This window comes from Paroedura picta, chromosome 8, assembly GCF_049243985.1.
Source record: "Paroedura picta isolate Pp20150507F chromosome 8, Ppicta_v3.0, whole genome shotgun sequence".
Classification (NCBI taxonomy): domain Eukaryota; kingdom Metazoa; phylum Chordata; class Lepidosauria; order Squamata; family Gekkonidae; genus Paroedura; species Paroedura picta.
This window is the reverse complement of record NC_135376.1, coordinates 42569594-42588788: the sequence shown is the minus strand read 5'-3', so window position 1 is coordinate 42588788 and position 19195 is coordinate 42569594. Positions and strand designations below refer to the sequence as shown.

General features: G+C 40.6%; 1 protein-coding gene and 1 non-coding gene across 4 annotated transcripts; both read right to left on the bottom strand.

Moving 5' to 3' along the window:
* Positions 1 to 153: 153 nt before the first annotated feature.
* KLHL24 (kelch like family member 24) lies at positions 154 to 19146 on the bottom strand. 3 transcript variants are annotated; one of them, XM_077349362.1, is made up of 7 exons: positions 19002 to 19146; positions 13273 to 14253; positions 12056 to 12240; positions 11423 to 11541; positions 8855 to 9043; positions 8418 to 8606; positions 154 to 6681 (listed from the first exon to the last, which is right to left on the bottom strand). In XM_077349362.1, the coding sequence occupies exons 2-7, from the start codon at positions 14190 to 14192 to the stop codon at positions 6481 to 6483; spliced, it is 1803 nt and encodes a 600-aa protein (XP_077205477.1). In that variant the 5' UTR covers positions 14193 to 14253; positions 19002 to 19146; the 3' UTR covers positions 154 to 6480. The 3 variants fall into 3 exon arrangements, with proteins under 3 accessions (XP_077205477.1, XP_077205479.1, XP_077205480.1); XM_077349364.1 differs by lacking the exon at positions 19002 to 19146 and adding an exon at positions 18167 to 18791; XM_077349365.1 differs by lacking the exon at positions 19002 to 19146 and adding an exon at positions 16355 to 16687.
* LOC143844114 (small nucleolar RNA SNORA8) lies at positions 16130 to 16265 on the bottom strand. The gene has a single exon (XR_013233815.1). It is a non-coding gene; the product is annotated as a small nucleolar RNA SNORA8 (small nucleolar RNA).
* Positions 19147 to 19195: the final 49 nt, after the last annotated feature.

The following is a 19195-nucleotide window of genomic DNA, read 5'->3' as shown; positions in this document are numbered from 1 at the left end:
ATACTTGGTATGAATATATATTTCTTCTCCCAGTGAAAATGGGGGAAGAAATATATATAAGACCAGATAGTCATCTAACGTCAGAACTTTGAACAAAAATTCAAAGTTGGCAGAATCCCAGTCATATGGAAGAGGAAAAACTGAACAATTGAATGTTATGCAAATTAACGTTTATTTTGGATTTTTTAAGGTTTTTGGCAGAGATTACACTATGAATAGATTGTTTACAAACATACAGGCTCTATTCTTTGGATTAACTATACAAAATAAGCTGAGATCACATGCTTTTCACCCTCACTTAAATACGGCTACATACCATACACAGTAGCTATGGGCACGACTTCTATGCAATCATTTCCTTACTAATATAAAACTATCACCCCCAAATCATACAGATTTATAAATACATGTACATAAAATAACATTAAAATATTTACTGTTGTATTAGACTACAAGAATGAGAAATGTTATAGTTCTGAAAAGTATGGTGTAGAGTAATATGTTCATAACTGAGTGACACAATAGTTATCACAATAGCTGTTACTAGTTCCAATATATGAATTGTAACTGGAAGATTTCACCTGCTGGGTTTCATGTGTGGTTAGCTGCCATTTACCCTATAGTACTGACAATCTTATATTGGTTATGAAACTTTAAACTGAGTGGAGAAGGAATGTTTCCTTGACTACTTTAGAGCATTTAAAAGGCTTTTTAAGACCAAGAAATTTGTACGTTAATTACATGAAGTGTTATAAGGACAAGGCCCACAATCTTCCAAGAATATTCCATATTTATATATGCCAAAGTCAAATTCCCAAATCATTTTCATGGGTCTCACCACTGTAACCTTTTAAAGGTGCTTAAAAAGAGATTTATTTTCTTGATATGTTGTAAAGTAATGCACTAGACTTTTCAGAGAATTTGGGGTACACGCTTTAAATAAATTGTAATGTAATCAATCTTTATTCCAGGATATCAACAACTTGGAGAGGAGAAGGACAAGTACAGACAATTTGGCTGCTTTCAGAACATAATTGGTTATGCAAATGATCTTTCTCAGGGTTGTTCTGCAAATGAAGAGATTGCGAGCACACCTGAGAGTGGCTGAATATTAATATTTATTGCACACTAAAACCAATATGAATGTATCTTGAGCCATTAAAATCTAACAACATATTATTTAATTTTGCATGCAAAATAAAGAATGGCAACACGGTCTGTATTGCGTTGATTCTGTGAACAAGTCACAATTGGCATTCTCAAATGAAAAGCCTTCAGTAACATGGGACCAAGAAATGTATTACATAGGTAGGTTATTCTTTGAGAACAAAGACTGATTTTCACAGTAACATGCTACAGTAACTATTTTCTTGGAATAAGAAATAACTACAATGAAATATGGTTTTGCAAAAGTACAAACTTCTTATTTTAAGAATAATTTGTGTATATGGCAATTTTCATTATATGCAGCATACTAATGGGTCGATCAATTGATCTGTGCACAAAATACTCTTCATCCTTTCTTTTTCCTAATATATATAAGCTGAAACAGATTAGTGCAACAGCAAAGATATCTGAAAAGTTAAGCATAAATTGGACACTACAGCAATAAAACGCTACATGTTATACATACATTTCAGAATTAACTAACACAAGCAATGTTATAGATTTGCATCATAAAGCATCCAACTTTGGTTGGTGGTCTGATGGTTAACTGGTGTTAACCATCAGACCATAGTCACTATACTATTTGTTATAGTGTAAGTGTCAAACCATTGTGCTTGTAGATTCAGCATTTCCTGGGAATGGGCCTTATTCATTGAAACTTTTTTTTAAACCAAGACTGAAGGCATACATGAAAAGATTGACTCTATTTTTGGATAATCTTGTAATATGTCATCTTCAGTGTCTACTGGATAGATATGCATATTTGATTTCAGCCAGAAAATATGTTCCTAATTATCATGTATAAATAATCTGCATCCATTGCTCATCTGCTATTCTTCTATCAATGTTCTATTATTATTTTATCATATCAAAAGTCAAGATATTGATGCTCTTGTGCTGTGGAAGATCATTCTACAAGAAATTAGATAAAGGTAAAGGTATCCCCTGTGCAAGCACCGAGTCATGTCTGACCCTTGGGGTGATGCCCTCCAGCGTTTTCATGGCAGACTCAATACGGGGTGGTTTGCCAGTGCCTTCCTCAGTCATTACCATAACCCCCCAGCAAGCTGGGTACTCATTTTACCGACCTCGGAAGGATGGAAGGCTGAGTCGACCTTGAGCCGGCTGCTGAGATTGAACTCCCAGCCTCATGGGCAAAGCTTTCAGACGGCTGCCTTACCACTCTGCGCCACAAGAGGCTCTTACAAGAAATTACTTCCCTAGAAATCCCTACAGCCTTGGCCTGTAGTCTTCACGAGACCAGAAGAGAACAACTATTAAAGGTTACAGAACATTTCTGTTGTTCCATATGGTATAAAATTGCTGAGTGGCAGATGATTTTGTGCTATGGCTGCAGATAAATTAGGAGCAAGGTTAAGGCACAGTCAGTATAGGATATAGATCAAGGCAACTAGTAAATTATTAAGATGGCAGTCCTGATCTGTTCAATTAATTCGTACTTTTGAATAAATATAGAATCATAGAGTTGGAAGGGGCCATACAGGCCATCTAATTCAAAACCCTGCACAATGCAGGATCAGTCTATACATATAAGCCTAAACTAAAAAGCTGTATCCAGTTGCATGACAGAGCCTGGAGCCTAAAAATACATGGCATGGATGGAAGGATAAAGTATAGCCTAAGTAGGATAAATGCCTGAGTTCAAGTCAAAAGCCATATAATATGACTTTTTCCTAGTATGACTTTTTCCTTAAGCGGGTAGCTGCTCATTCTAAGCAGGAAGAGGGAGTCTGCAAATAAATCAGGAAGGCATGCTCTATTGATAATGTGGGTAAAATAGTCAATTTCCTGTGGATAAATTGTTACTTTTATGAGGAACTATGTAAACAGGTGCTTGCTATACATGAGTACCATTTTCAAATGATTAACAGTAGCTTGAACCATACATACGTATCTGTGCTTCTCACATTTGAACTGATCATAAAAATGTCCCCCATAGGGCATGTTGCAAAAAAGATTGAAGGAAGCATTATTTCAAAAGAAAACTGGAGAAAGGCACATATAAGCTAAGCACCCGCCAAATACTGAACGAACTATACCTCAAGTGGGACTAAGGTCAGTCTGTGGATGTATATTCCAAAATGGAATTAATAGGGGTGGGGGTAGGGAGATGGCACTGAATACCATTTTCTAAATTTGCCACTTGTGAACTGTTTCTACAAACGGTTTGTACATCGGAAGGGGCAAAATTATGCGTACTTAATTATTCCTTTTATATCTGAAAACACATTGAATGATTACACCTTCCAAGAATCTTCCTAATGTTAAGAATAGTTCAACAATGGAACCAGTTACTAAAGGGGTGGTAGCAGCCCCTCACTTAGGGGTCTTTAAGCGGAGCTATCTGTCAGGAATGCTGTGGATTTTCTGCACTGAGCAGGGAGATGGAATGGATGGTTTAAGACCCTTTTCCAACTCCAGAACTTTCTGTGTGACATGCCATGGAACTTACTCTTATGCAGCCAAACCTTTGAATAGGAGAGCCAGCTTGGTGTAGTGGTTAGGAGCGCAGACTTCTAATCTGGTGAACCAGGTTTGATTCCCCGCTCCTCTTCCACATGCAGCCAGCTGAGCCTGAATAGAGATATTCTGACTGAGCAGTAGTATCAGGGCTCTCTCAGCCTCACCTACCTCACAGGGTGTCTGTTGTGGGGAGAGGAAAGGGAAGGCAATTGTGAGCTGCTTTGAGACTTCTTCTGGTAGAGAAAAGCGGCATGGAAGAACCAACTCTTCTTCTTCTAGCAGTGTATGTTCAAGTTCATACAGCTAATGTTGAATGTTCACTGTATTAAAAATGTTCCAGTGAACAATAGAATGCCCTGTCAATATCAGGGGAACAAAAAAAAACGCTACATCTATTCAAAACATGAAAAATTAGATCTCACTTTTAAGTAACAACACAAGTTGCACGAACAGCCTAACAATTATTTAAGATACCAAGGTACAGTGATTAATTTTTACCAGGTCAAGATATCTTGTCTAGAGATACTGCAGTCTAAGCTTATTGGTTTCAGTGGACCTAAAGCAGAGGGACTGTGCACAGGGTTGCACCAAATGCACATAAGAGACCATTGTTCCAGTCATTGCTGGTCAGTCTATTTAACATAAAACTAAAATGTTCATTTTAGGGAGAATAAAACCCACAATCCACTATAGATTGTTCAGCCAATGGCAGATGTAAAACATTAAACTGGAACATCATTGATGTCTTCCCTGTGTAAAAATGGAAAGGTATGCATTGGTTTATGATCATGATCCAAGTTTCACTTAAAAAAATAGGAAGAGCAACTAAATTGCTGTATGTTTCACAGTAAATTCAAAACTCGTTTTGTCAGGATCAAAGTGAAGTTCGAGTGACTAGTGTGAAAGCATGAAAATAATTTAATATGGTGTAATGGATGTGTTGGTGCATCTAGCTTTGACTGGTGTTCAGCATTTTTAGTTACCACTGCTGCTAATGCATAAGCAGCTGACCTGATACCATGTATAACTGGAAGGCGTGTGTGTATTAACTCCCAGAAAGAACACTGAAATAATGTATGCTGAGGCAATACGGAATTTACTTATGCCATACAAAAAATGCTAGGGTTAAATCTAACAGCTTCACAGATGTTGATTCATAAAGATATGGCTGTTTACCAGTCTCTCAAGAATTATACACATTTCCCATCCCGTTAAAGACAGAATCTGCTGAGACAGACTGTTCTCTATCTGTTACTCGTTTAATTGATCATTAGTTTAAAATATTATTTTGGGATCGTCATTATTATTATTACCCTGAATATAAAACTCATCCTGATACTGAACTCCAGCACCATTGTGATAGGAAAAACAGAGCCTCTTTAGTTGTAACCAGAAACTCCATGGGATCCATTTCCGAGAAGCAACTCCAATTTGACATTTGCAGTATTCAGACATCCTTAACACTATTTTGCTCTCTTATATTTGGGAAACAGCCTCCTGGGAGGAAACTGTCCAGGTCCATCCTGACTGGCCCTCCACCTCCCACCCTCCCTCCTTGCCTGCTAGAAGCCTCCATTGTCGCCCACGAGGAGAGAGGCAGTGACAGGGCTTTGTGGCCCGCAGGTACGCTCCTGCTGGGAGGAAACCGGGGAGGGGGGGTGGAGTTTGGAGTGTCCCTGTGGGCTGCAAAGCCCTGTCACTGGGTAGGTCTTTCCACTCCCTTTAGCCCACTTTGCAGGCCAAAGGGAGCTGCGGCCACCCTCTCATGCCCTCCTGCCTCCTGCCTCTTTCAAAGCCCATCTTTGATACTAGTACATTTTTTTAAATGGGCTTTGATACTAGTACTTCAAATAAGAATTCTGAATACTCAAGAGATAACCAAGAAGCTTTAAGCTATTGCTTAATAGTGAGATTCAGAGCAGTACAATAGTCCTATCCAAATAATACAAAACTTTTATTTGCCTGACTCTCAGACAACAAATGATGCTGTGTATGTGTGTATTTATAGTGCATTTATATAGTGACTAGGGGCCAAGCCCGTTGCATTCAGAAATACAACAGGCGCTAGATTAGGGGGGTGGGGCCTCCCCCTCCCCCCAGGACCTGGAAAGGCTGTTAAGGGAACTCACCAGCAAGGGCAGCTCTCAAGCAGCAGGGATCTACAGCCTCCAAGCCTCAGATGCGGGACGGCTGCCCTGAGTGGGTGTTAAGCGCTGAGTGGCACTTAAACCATGAGACACACTCCTCTTAGGCCTTACCAGAAATATTAAGTGGAACAGATAATGAAGGGGAAACAGGTGTTCTGAAATGGTTTAGATCTTCAAAGAGATAATATTCTTCAAGTATTTGAATATCAATTCTTTACATGAAAAAGAAAAGGAAGGAAAAAACCCTATTTTGCAAAACAAGCAGTGTTTTCTCAGTCCACTGTCCAAATGAAATGATACAAACTTAAACTTCCATATCTTTTTTTCTATATATTTAACAATACTTACCAAAAAGAAGAATAAAGATTTGGAGACAATGCTCAGTGCAGGAACTGTTGCAAAGGCACATTCAAAATAAAAATGTTTGATTAGAAATATAGAAATGAACATATGCTAATTACCAGTATACACTGTTATTGTTTTGAAACCACAACATGGCAGCAATCACTGAACTGTAGATACTGAAAATATTCAAGGCATTATATAAAAAAATATAAAACACTTGATGATGTTCCTTGGTTGATGACACTTTGGAAAAGGCAACCTGTTGTTTCTTAATATGACTTTTTCAAATCTTGTTTGTCATAGGCCACTGATTCATTATATACAAACTCTTCTTCTTTTAGAGTTTAAAGGACTTTTCATTGTATCTGTGGATAGTCACACAGCCATGATATGAAACTGGCCTGGGCATGGCTGCTACTCCTGTGATAATGCTGGTTGCAGGGTCGTAACAAAGAATAGTATCTGTGGCTTCTCCGTTTTCACGTCTACCGCCCAGGATATAGATCTTGCCATTACATACGGACATGCCACAGTTTTCCTGTTCACCAAATATACAAAGAAGAGATAATTAAAATGTAACAGTAGGTGTCTCTGGAAATCACTTACCTCTAACGTTTATGAAATGGACATAACAGCATACCATATCAGTTCTTTGCTCATTCCAGATGTTTTCATATTTCTTGATAATGTGCATACTTCATACTAGGGATTAGCAGAACTCACAAATCCTGACATTACACGGGTAAATATAGTTGACAAGAGTCAAGATGAATAAACAGTCAAGAATTAGCGTTCAAAGAGGTCGTGTTGTTTTGCCAACTCCAAAGGGAGATGCAGCAGAACAATTCTGGGGCACTTAAATATGCCCTTCCTAGTGCAGTTGGCATGGTTGACTCTTGCAGTCTGTCATGGGAAAAGGCGTTAACTATTAAACAGAATAGAAGCACTGTGTGAAAGAATGAAACAAAGAGAACAAACTGAGAGACAAGATTAAGACGAGCAAATGAGGAAAGGTACCAGAGCACAGGAAAAGAAATGGAACCACAAGAACTGAGATGTGTTTTGAATATTTGATTAGAATCTTCAGACACAACATAAAATACAAGCTAATTTTCCAAAACAAACCAATGAAAGAAGATAAAAATCACTACTACAAAAATCAAGGAAGAGTTAAGGCAGGTAAAGAGAACATCGTAAAAGATTAGTGGATACAAAGGGTAGAAACACCAGATAATCTATTAAGGTTGCTTTTGCAGAATATTGTAAAATGGTAGAAAAACTATAGTAATAAAGTGTTTAATTTGACTATATGGAATAACGTTGCATTTTTGTGAATCAAAGATCAGTGTGTACAACAAAAATACATAGGAATCTACTGGCATCTTAAAGACTAAGAAGTTTTTATTCCAGGGTAAACTTTGAACTAGACTTGACTTTATCAGATACAATGTAGTAGATCCTTATTAGGCAGACTTTTATGTATGAGGTTATAAAAGATCATGAAAAACCAGAAGTAAAGTTTGAAATGTAATTGTATAAAATTCAAATGTAAACAGAATCTACAGAAACAATTCGCAACAGCAATACCTGACCATTTCTTTAGACTTGCTAAACTAGTTAACATCTGAAATGATATTATACAGGGCATTCAACACAAGATAAATGGCTTCAAAATCATGGCCTGAATCAAGCCATCTGCTGAGGGATGGAGTGGGGCAATGACATTACAAATTTTTGAAAATCTAAAAGCTTACATGCTGGTTTCTGCTATTTTGATTGATGTGAAAATTATTAAATGACCTTTGCTTTTGGCCTTAAGCATACAGCATTGAGGACTATAGTCCAAAAGGAACACTTTCCCATATATACAGTGTTTTATGAGAAGTAGCCACAAAGTTTTGTACTGTATATTTTAGACTACAGTTTAAAATATATTAAGCTAAATGTAGTGTCTTGGAATTGCAAAGCTAAACACATTGTGAAGTGATGGTTCAGTTCTACTTAGTAGCTGGTACAATTTATTTAAGTCAGTTTCTTAAGAAGCTTCTTTAGTAGAGGTAAACTGAGCAAAACCAAAAGGAATCTTATTGAATGCACTGCATACCCTTGTTTGGCTACCTCAAATACTGTAGAAACCTTCAGTTCCAGCAAGCTAGCAGTTAAGAAAGAATGAAGTTGCCTGCAAAAACCAACTTTCATTAGATGCAAACTTGCGAGTTTGCTGTAAAAGATGAAAGACTCAAGAGATAATATCTATTAATTTTTGTTGGTTACCTGTCTGCTGAATGTGTTCTGTACGTGCATCCAGTAATCTTCAAGTGGATCATAGCAATATATTGCCTTTGTGAGTCCTCCAGCAACATAGATGAGATTGTTTAATGATACAGCTGTTATACATCTCTTTGCAATGGGGATTGTTGCACGGAGTAGCCAAGAATTACTATCAGGATCATATGACTGAACCTGAAGAGAAAGGTATTTAACTTGTAAAAACGGTTCTCATCAAATGTATATAGTAGCTGCAGTGTGAATTTTACACTGATTGGGTAAGAATTAGAAATGGTTGGCTAGGTCAAAGGATTTTGCTTCACACACTTGTTTCATTGGTAATTCTATAAAGACAAATATATGTCATAATACATGGGAGAAAACATGAGAAACACAACAGACAGATTTTTAATTTAAACGTGGATAAATTAATATTACCCAACCTTGTCAGAACATGTGTTATCGTCGGGACCTCCTCCAATCACAAACAGTTTGCCTACACAGCTGGTGACTGCTGGCGAACTCACTGCTTCTTTAAGAGATGCTACCTCGGTCCATCGATTGGAAAATGAGTCATAACATTCTACGCTGCTTAGGCGACTTTGCCCATCATATCCACCAACCACATACACCTTTAAAAAGAGAGATGAAAGGTTGCCTTAGTACATGTTTATGTCCCAGGTTATTTCAGCGAGGGTAAATGTCACGTCATTTAAAGCCGTTGCACTTAACTCTGCCCCTCCTCCCCCAAGAAACTGGATAGTTTGTATACCTCACCAAGGAGCTTCATATCCATTTTGCAACGCATAGAATTTTCAAACTTTATAATGGTAAATATTTTTAAATCTATATCTTCCTAAATTTTTGTCACATTGTTAAGTGACCAAAAAACAAACAAACAAAAAACAAAACAAAAACAACCCCCCCCCCAAACCCAAACAAAAAACCCAGACCCTAGGATGAGGTCATGAATACAGAAACAGACATGATTAATTGCTGAAGCTACAACGGAATCATATCATATCTCATGTCTATGGAGTTTTAAATGCATTCCTTTCTCCTGTATGAAAATAACACATAAGATAAGTGCTTTTATAAGCTTCATCAGATGTGGTTTGGAAGGAGCACATTTGCTCTGCTTGGATGGGGTGCAACTATCAGCAGCACACTCAGCCAGGAACCTGGGTGTGATCTTTGACATGTCTCTTTCCATGGAGTAAAAGGTCACAAGCCAAAGTACTAGTGCAAACAATCAGAACACCTAGTCACAGTGTCTGCACACAGTCATCCAAGCTGTTCTTACTGCTGACACCCCACCACTTTCCCTTTTCTGTTGTGTCTCTGCAAAAGCACAGATGTGTCAGAAATGCTGATGCCATATCCTAGACCCCTCCTTTCCCTGCTGAACCATGCTGTAATACTAGAGCAAGTGTGGCTCAGGAAAAGGGGGGGGAGTCTTCAAAAGACTAAAAAGGGGTAGAATATGGAGTTTAGTTATGCCCATTCCCCATAGTGGCTATGGGTGGCTGCTCCACTAGCACCTACCCTGCAGCTTCTCTTTTGAGCTGAACAGAAGTGACTGATCCAATGAAAGGCACCATATTGCACCCCTTCCCTAGCATTTTTATAAACAATCTCACTAATAGGCTGGGGTACGTTGTTAGGTTTTTAAAAGTTCTAGGCCAGTGGTTCTCAACCTTCCTAATGCTGCGACCCTTTAACACAGTTCCTCATGTTGTGGTGACCCCCAACCATAACATTATGCAAGTGTTCTTTCACAGAAATGAAACCGAAGCTGACCAATGGCGTGAAGATCCATTGTTCATGATTGTATATAAATTGGTTATAAATTGTATATAAATTGGCAGGTGCCTTCAGAAGCGGCAACAGTGGCGGTGCCCCCTCTGCCAAGCTGCTCACCCTGGTGCGACCCCTGTGAAAGGGCCATTCAGCCCCCGGGTTGAGAACCACCGGTCTAGGCAAAGAAATGAGACTTGCGCCAAGTCGACAAAACGAGGTCAATTTTGGATACTGAAAGAGTATGCAATATTTTATTGCTGTCAAAAAAGCCATCCTATGTTGAATCCTCCCTTGTCACATGTGGCATTACTTACTTCAGTCATGAAGTACCATCATGTTGACTGTCTCTGCTTCCTCTTCCAGCAGAAGCAAAGGATGTGGAACAGAGTAAAGATAAACTGTGAGCACCTCAACCCACAGAACAGGCAATTCCCCTGGCCTGTGACACATTTTGCTGCCTCTGGAGTTAGCTGCCTTTTGCCCATGCCTGCTGCTCTTCAGGTTGCCAGGTTGTCCTTCAAGTTTGACAACGGCAGAAGGCTTCCCCTAGATTCTCTGCCATCTTCTAGGCCAGTATTCCCCAGGCAAGGCTGGTTGTTTGGACTGTCAGTTTTGCACTGATGTTATCCCAGTTCTTATATTGACAGGGCTGTTGGTTAAAACTGCATCTCCATGTTGAGATCCGTCCTGTAGCATGCAAAATTACTTATTCTCAGCTTCTGGCCCCTCGGGGGCATGTCTCCAAGGGCACTGGAGGGCCTTAATGGATCATAAGAAAATAACTGGGGAAGAACAGGGCTGTATGCCAGAGCAGTACCAGGCTATAAAGATTAGGTGGGAGACGACAACTAGAAGGTAACACAGTAAGAGAAGAGAGAAGAGAGCCAGAGCAAGGAGAAACAGGAAGACATGGGAGTGAAAGAAGCAGTGGAGAAAGGAGGCGGGAGTACTATACTGAACAAGGAAGCCCAGGAGGGCTGGAATACAAAGAGTGAAGAAAATTATGGAGAACTGTACTTGGCACATACTAAAAAAATGTTTGTATGGGCTTCTCCACCTGCCAATGAGTTTGAGACACCATGGAGAGTGCCTTTAACATCCCCCTTTTGCAAACCCATTTATGAAAGTGGCAGAACAATCTGATTTCCAATGTGTATTACATCTCAACCTGCTAAGAAAATTAAGTATTTTGAGTAATAAAAGTCTCTTACTTTACCCAGAAGAACAGCCATTTTATGACGCCATCGTCCTTTATTTAAAGAGGCAACTCTGATCCAAATGTTAAGTTGAGAATTATAAATCCACACATCACGACTGTTGATTCTTCCACCTTATTTTTTTTCAAAACGACAACATACTGGCAATTAGTAACAAGAAGTTTAGGTGCCTTTGGGTCCAAACTAGGAAAATATTATTCAGTGATACAGGCACACACTGCTGCTGATAAAGTTCACAACAAATAAATACACCCAACAATTCATGGTCACTGAGTAAACAATAAATTCTTCCTACCACTCCCCCAAATAATTTTTGTTTTGTTTTCCAGAGAATTTAGTGCATCTACTTTTCTTATATCCAGCGATGCATTCAAAAAGGAAACTAATGAGTCTCGCCTGTGAAATGGTTTCCTATATTGGATCTTGTCTATATCAAAGGAGAGTTGTATAAATTACCTCTTCAAATGTTTCCCAGAAATCACTGCAAGACTCATTTGTGCATTCATCCATCACTGCTACTGTGTGATGCACAAATGAGCACGAGGTGCGTATTGCTCCATTCCTTGCAATATATGCTTTATAATGTATTGATTTAAAATGACCACATATATATTACAAAATGTTTACCTGAAACAAGGATATCGTTCCTCAAGGCACAAACTGCGTACTCAGACTTTGTGAATTCTGGTAACTTTGCCAGTGACTTCCATTCCCCTGTCATGGGGTCATAGCATTCAGTATAAGGCAAATTAAAGCCCCCCACTCGTTCACAACCTCCTACGACAACTATCACCTCGGAATAGCCAGTTGACCTAGAAATAGAAAAACAAAGATGATCATTGTTCAAAAGTGTATTTAAATATGGAAAAAGAAACAAAGTACTGAAACAGTCTCAACATCTGAACGGTAACAATAACTAAAATGCAAAACAAAATGAGTCCAATTACTTGAAAGAAACAAGGAAAAATCTTTGTATTCTGAGAATGTTAATACAGTTCTTATTTCAGTGAAGACTATAGGTTAGATCCAACCAGCTTGTATGCCCTTCCTGGTAATTAACACTCCCATCACCTGTATGTAATAGTTGAAGAAATTTTGTTTCATTGTATCTGAATAAATGGAGGTTCTAATAATAAAAATTGGGTGTGACTGAGTGGAAAATCAAGTTGGATCCAATGCTATATCTGAGTTTATGGAGTACAGTTATGAGGCAAAGATCAGGAAAGAAAAATCACTAGTGTGTTTCTATACATGAAGTTGGAGCCTCTTGTGGCGCAGAGTGTTAAGGCAGCGGAAATGCTGTCTGAAGCTGTCTGTCCATGAGGCTGGGAGTTCAATCCCAGCAGCCGGCTCAAGGTTGACTCAGCCTTCCATCCTTCCGAGGTCGGCAAATTAGTACCCAGCTTGCTGCTGGGGGGTAAAACAGTAATGACTGGGGAATGCACTGGCAAGGCCACCCTGTATTGAGTCTGCCATGAAAACGCTGGAGGGCGTCACCCCAAGGGTCAGACATGACTCAGTGCTTGCACAGGGGATACCCCTTTTACCTTTACACATGAAGTTATTCTAATATAGCTGACCTACTGAAACCAACAGGACTTAGATGTATTTAAATGTATCTTTGGATAGCACACCATATTATTTAATACTCCTACTATTTTACCGCCAGTTACTCATACGGTATTTGAGCTCCACCAGATCACACCCCCATTTACTGAGGTACTAACAAATGCTCACTTCATCTAGTAAATTGGCTGATTTTGACAGATTTAGCAAAAATCATCCACATCCTGAAGAATGGCTTCTTCAACAGAACAGAAAAATAAGCAACCAAGTCCACTCACCTTCGTGGCCTAGTTCTTGGGGACATCATTTCATTTCCAAGAACATGATACCTTCTTGCTTCATGCAGCAACTGATAACACTCAGGGGAATTCTGGATCAGCTGGTCCACTTCCACTGTCTGAACAAAGTAGTTGGGGTGTAACAAAGGCAGCCTCACATGGGTCAGTAGTTCCGGTAATACGGAGCGCCTGAGATCAACAGCACGGTAAATCCAGTGCATGACTGCTTCAAAAACCATCTCTTCTTTACTGATTACCAATTCATCACTGCAAATGTAATCAATAAGTTCGTCTTTCCCAAGCTCAAGAAATTCTTCATGCTGAGATACATCCTCAAAATTTTGCAGTGCAAAATTTCGACATTTTGTAAAAAGTGTTTTAAGAGAATGTGTATCAGCAAAACGCTGGATTCCTAGGCAGTTGCAAGGATCTAGCTGCTCTTCCAGGAACTTTGCGCAAGCATCACGCAAAATACTTATCTGAAAGAGGCTTGATGTTTCAAAGAGGTATTGAACATTCTCTGTCGTGATTTTTACCTTGCCTGTATACACATACTGTAAAAAGCAATCCATAGCTTCCGCAAAAATTCCATTAATTTCAACCAACATCTCTCGGCTTTCTCTGTGGTCGTTGCAAAACATAGCTCTGAAATAGCTACTGCAGGCTGAAAGTACAGCTCGGTGGCAGGGAAATTCTCTGCCTTCTACACAGATTATTACATCTGTAAACAAGCGGCTGTCACGAAATTCATTGAAGATCTGGAGTATGCTTTCAGCATGGGATGATCCAGAAGAGAAGTCGAAAAACTCATGGCCTGATAAGGACTTTGGGTCCATTTCAAAAACTTTACGCTTGGATACTGGGGACTCCTCGGCCCGACTATCCCCTCTGTTCAGTCTGCGTCCTAATATTAGTACCATTTTTACATCAACTGTTTATTGTATCATAGAGAAAAGATTGATATGTGTCTTCGTTGTGGTGCTAAAGAAAAGAATTTTTAAAATGTTAGTTCAGACTGTAAATGTCATCGTTGTGTTATGATGATAAGTACTTTAAGTGCTTTAAACAAGACTCCCAATTATTTGGTCCATAAGACCACTGGTAACATTAAATGGGCATTTGAAGTGAAGGGACAAGGAGAGTTCATCACTAGCTAAAGGTATGATTAATATGAAACATTTCTTCCAGCATAAAAAATCTGAAGTAAAATCAAGCTAAATACTGTCCTCGCTGGCAGATACCTCATCCCTATAAGCAATGTAAACTATTAGTCTTGAGTTTTTCAAATACTATTTAAAAAAATAGCTTTGGTCTTCTAACAATTATTTTTAATTATAAACTTTAAGAATTCATTGTTGAAGCTGATGTGACAATTAATTATGAGATTAATTTTGCTTATTCAGCTCTCAAAACATTGTAGAATGAGGAAAAATGAATAGGAATGGCACCAGAATCAACACAATTCATGAATGTTGGATTTCCCAGCTTGTTTGCAGTGCAACATCAACCCCTAGCAGCCATCCTCCTGCAGAGACTTGCAGGACGGGTGTGTGGAAGGTAAAAGGGAAGGATAGAAAGTCTCATCTTCCCTCAGTTCTATCTGTTCCATCCAATTCAAATTCCCACAGGTCCTCACTTGTATGTGCTTATTTAACATTCATTCCTTGTGCAGTAAACTCCTGAAGTACAATTTAAATATGACTAACTGTCATATGACTAAATATGACTAAACGGAGAGACTTTTTTGAATCCATTGAAGTTAAGGTGCTTAGAAGGGTGTAACTGTGTTTAGGACTGTAGTACAAGACATCTGAAACAGACACAAGATGAATATATTAAAACATGTATGTAGGTGATCTCATAGTCAATAGACAATTTTCTTGGCGGGTATCCAATCTCCAGAGAGCATGGCAACCTTTATCCAGAGACATGAAAAGTGGAGTATGAATGAAGTAAAATAAAACTGCCTGGTCTGGCTAGATTACACCAATATCTAATACCATATATTTTTTAAGCAGCTTGATTTCTATACTGTACATACTTACATATGATTTTGGGGACCATCCAGAATTAAAAATTAGTGTTACTACTTACAATTTATATAACACTTTAGCACAACCAAAGTGCTTCATATGTGTTGTCTCACTGATCCTTGCAACAACCTGAAAGGCAGGTTAGTATAATTTTTCATTGTGGGAGTAGGCGGCCTAGGTTCAATTCAGGTGAGATTTAATTTCCTGGTTCATAGCTCTCTCTCTTTATCATTATGCTTGCAAAACATTGTTTTAAATCTTGCTTGGAAACAATATAGCAGAGGTAAGTACTTTACAGCTTGCATATAAATATTGTAATAATTACTTTAAGACCAGGAAAAATTGCAGAATTAGGCAATGATATATATTTCCTTCAAACCTTAGTATGCCGTGTTTGTTTTTTATATTTATATACCGTCCTCCCTTGTGGCTCAGGGCAGTTTACATATAACATAGGAATAATACAGTGGAATTCAACAACTCAAATAAATACAACAGTAACAGTGGTTTCAATGACAGTTCAGTAACTTTTTCTATAACGATTCCAACACTAACTAACAATGCCAACCTGTTGACAATGGTCCCGTAGGTTGGTCGATTTGGGTTCTATTTATGGGGAGGGGTTTCTGGGGGGCCCAGCAGATGTTGGTTCAGTTTACATCAACCAAATGCCTGGCAGAGGAGCTCCATTTTACAGGCCCTTGACATTTCCTTTCATTCAGCTTGTGTTATCTTCATATATGTCCTCCTTTGCTCTGTTCTACCTAATGCCTCCTGAGACGGTGGCTCCTACAGGCAAGGGGACTTTTTGTGTTTATAGGTTTTTCTCTCTCTCTCCCCTTCCAGTTGAACAAGCACAGCAGCTTGAAACCAAGGAAGCAACATGCTGAATTGCTATTGCACTGCTTTTTGAACATACCACCAGGAGCACACTGCTGGCTGCAGATACCATTCAGTGCCAATGTTTATTTTTATATTTTGTAAAGCAGCATTTAAACTGATGATCTGCATAGGAAATAGTTACCCAAATGTAGAGCAATAATGCTGACCATGATCTTTTTCATCTGTTTATTGATGAGACATTGATTCAGTTGATCCTTGGACAGCTACAAACACTAAATGTGAATTTTAAGTCCATTCAAGAGCCTTCACATTCAGAGGCAGTAAACCTCTGTACACCAGTGCCAGGAAGCAACATCAGGGGGATGCTTTAGCCAATATGCTCTTCTGGGCAGTATAACTGGTTGGTCACTGAATGAGACAGGACGCTGGATTAGATAAACCACTGGTTTGATCACGCAGGGTTTTTGTGCCTTAATTTGCTAACACATCATTGTTTTATTAGTTCATTCTGTATTATCAAAGAGTTTCTAGATCTCATATGGTTCAATCAAAGAACTTACAAAAGCAGCAACTAACAACAGGAACTGATTTTGACCTGATACAATTGCAAAATAAACGTTTTGAAAATTCAAGCTCCTATGCAGCCTCTTATTGTCACTGGACTCTTGTCGTGATGCCGTCCCACTGGTAAAAGTCTTTGAAAAATTTATTTTGAACAGCAACTTTCAAATTACCCCCACACCTCAAAAAATAAAAGTTCCCTGAAGAAAGCCGGCTCAAGTTCAAATTGGCTCCTTGCCCAGCATAACAAATAACAAGTTGTGCCTGGGGGAATTTTCTTCTGTTTGGAGATCACTTGGAGGTCACGCACAGCCTACTCTTGGGAAGACTTTGATGTGGCTCAGTTAAAGATAGATTTCGGCTATAAAGCTTGTGGACACTGGCCCCTCCTCCCCCGAGGTTCACTATTCCTTACTGTTGAGGAAGAAAAACCTGCCGCCTGTTTGTTCAAGAAAGCTCGCAGGAACAAAGTCCCTCAGTTGTTTTTCTGAGGTTTTTTTTTGGGGGGGGGGGGACTTGCTTAGAAGTTACATCCGGCCCAATTTACATCTTGTGGCCTTTAAGCCACCCTTTTCACCCCCCCCCCATGCATTTACATTTGTTGACCGTGCATCCATTGCACGAACCGGGCTGTGGCCCGAAACGCTTCTCGTGCCCTATGCGCCCCTTTTAATTTTTGCCACGCGATTCTGACGCACTTATGGTCGCCACCCCGCCCGGAAACTGAATTCCAAGAAACCGGCGGCCCGTCAACTCATGCGCTGGCAGCGGCCGAACGATCGCTTCGCTGGCCCGCGCCGCCTCCAATCGCAGCGCCGCGAGCCCTTTACACAACTGCCCCGAGCTCGACCTCGAGCAACGGCCTGGCGCCCGGCTCACGAGCACACCCTCCAGTTCACCTTCACCCCGGACAGCACTGGCAGCCAGCCCCGCCCCCTCGCGCTGCATGCCCAATCAGAGCGCACGGTTTCTCCAGCTCGACTCCCCCCGCCCCCGGCCCGGTTTGGCCTACGAGCCAGCCCTCCTCAGCCCAGTCGCTTTCCCACCCTCCTTTCCTGCTCCAGGGGGAGGGAGAAGAGGGCAAACAATTAATTGCCAAAAAGGGGGGTGGGAAGAAAGAATAATTGCTTCCTGCTTTCCTTTCTCCGCCTCGCACCTCACTGTGGCTCGCCCTGTTCTCAGCTTTGGAAGGTTCATTTCCATTCTCCCCCTCCCCCACAAAGGCTTATGGGGTTTAAGGACTTCTTGGGCGACACGCCTCCCCCCTTCCGAAAGTGGTCTAGACCAGAAGAACTGGCAGCCTATTTATGCACTCATTTGCGAATGAGAAGTTAAGCGCCCGAAATGTCTCCCCAAATTAGGCAGATGCAGCTGGGAAGGCGAGCTGCGTGCCGGCTGTCCGCCGAGTTCTCCTAACACGTCACCAATGCTAGTTACAAAACAAAAAAAAAACAAACCCTGAAAAGCTGCTTTGTTTAAAGGGCGCCTATAGGAGCCGCTCCTAATGTCTGCAGGATCGGACCAAGTCTGCTAGCCGTCTCCAGTCAGCTTCCAGCGCCGGCCCAAGCACAATTGCCCGGCAAGCATATGGAGGATATGCTTGCCGGGGTGGGGGTGGGGGCTGTTTTAAACCTGATGGGCTTGGACGGGCGGAGTTCCCTCGAGCTCACAGGCAGGCCAACAACGTCACGTAGACCGAGCACGTCCCTTGCAGTGGAGCAAATTCGGTATTTACATGTCCTTAAAGTGCCGATGCAGAAACGTGGCCCCTTCTTCCCCGGCCGCGCACTCTGTTTACCGCCTCCAGATTCACTCCCCTTTCTACACGCCCGACCAAGGCTCTCGGCAGCGCTAACGGTGTTTTGTTGTAACACTGCCAAGGAGGAAATTGCGCCTTGAAGTATATGTATCATTAATTCGACCCTGTGTGCTACGGAAGGATCGTTAGCTACTACACGATCCCGGGCCATTTGTTACAGATTCCACGAAGGCAGAAGAAAGTCAGCCGAGTTCAGATCCTTTGGGAACTTCAGTGACAAAAGCGGCTTCCTGGAAGATGAAGTCGCGCGGGGGGTGGGGAGAAATGTTAGAAAAGGGTACCCTTTCCCTCTTGTGACTTTGACTTTACAAGGCCCCATCGCGAGTACAAAAGTTTAATTTAAACATGTGACGATTAAAGGCATTATTCCTTCGTGCCCATTTAAAATGGGGAAAAGCCCCAAGTCTGTCACCCGTGCCTAATTACGCTTTTGGCTTCCTGAGGTCCAGCACTGTGTTTAAGCGAACGATTACCTGCGAGTCGCTCTTCCTTGCAGATGGGAAAAGGCCGGTGTCTCCGGTCCGCTCCCGATCCCTCTCTCTCTCTTTTTGTCTCCTTCAAGTTCGAGCTCAAAACAAAACAAAGAAGACCCCAAAACATGTGACCTTCCAGAGCCAAAACACATGATGTCACGCCTAGACTAGCCAATCAGAGGGGGGCCGGCTGC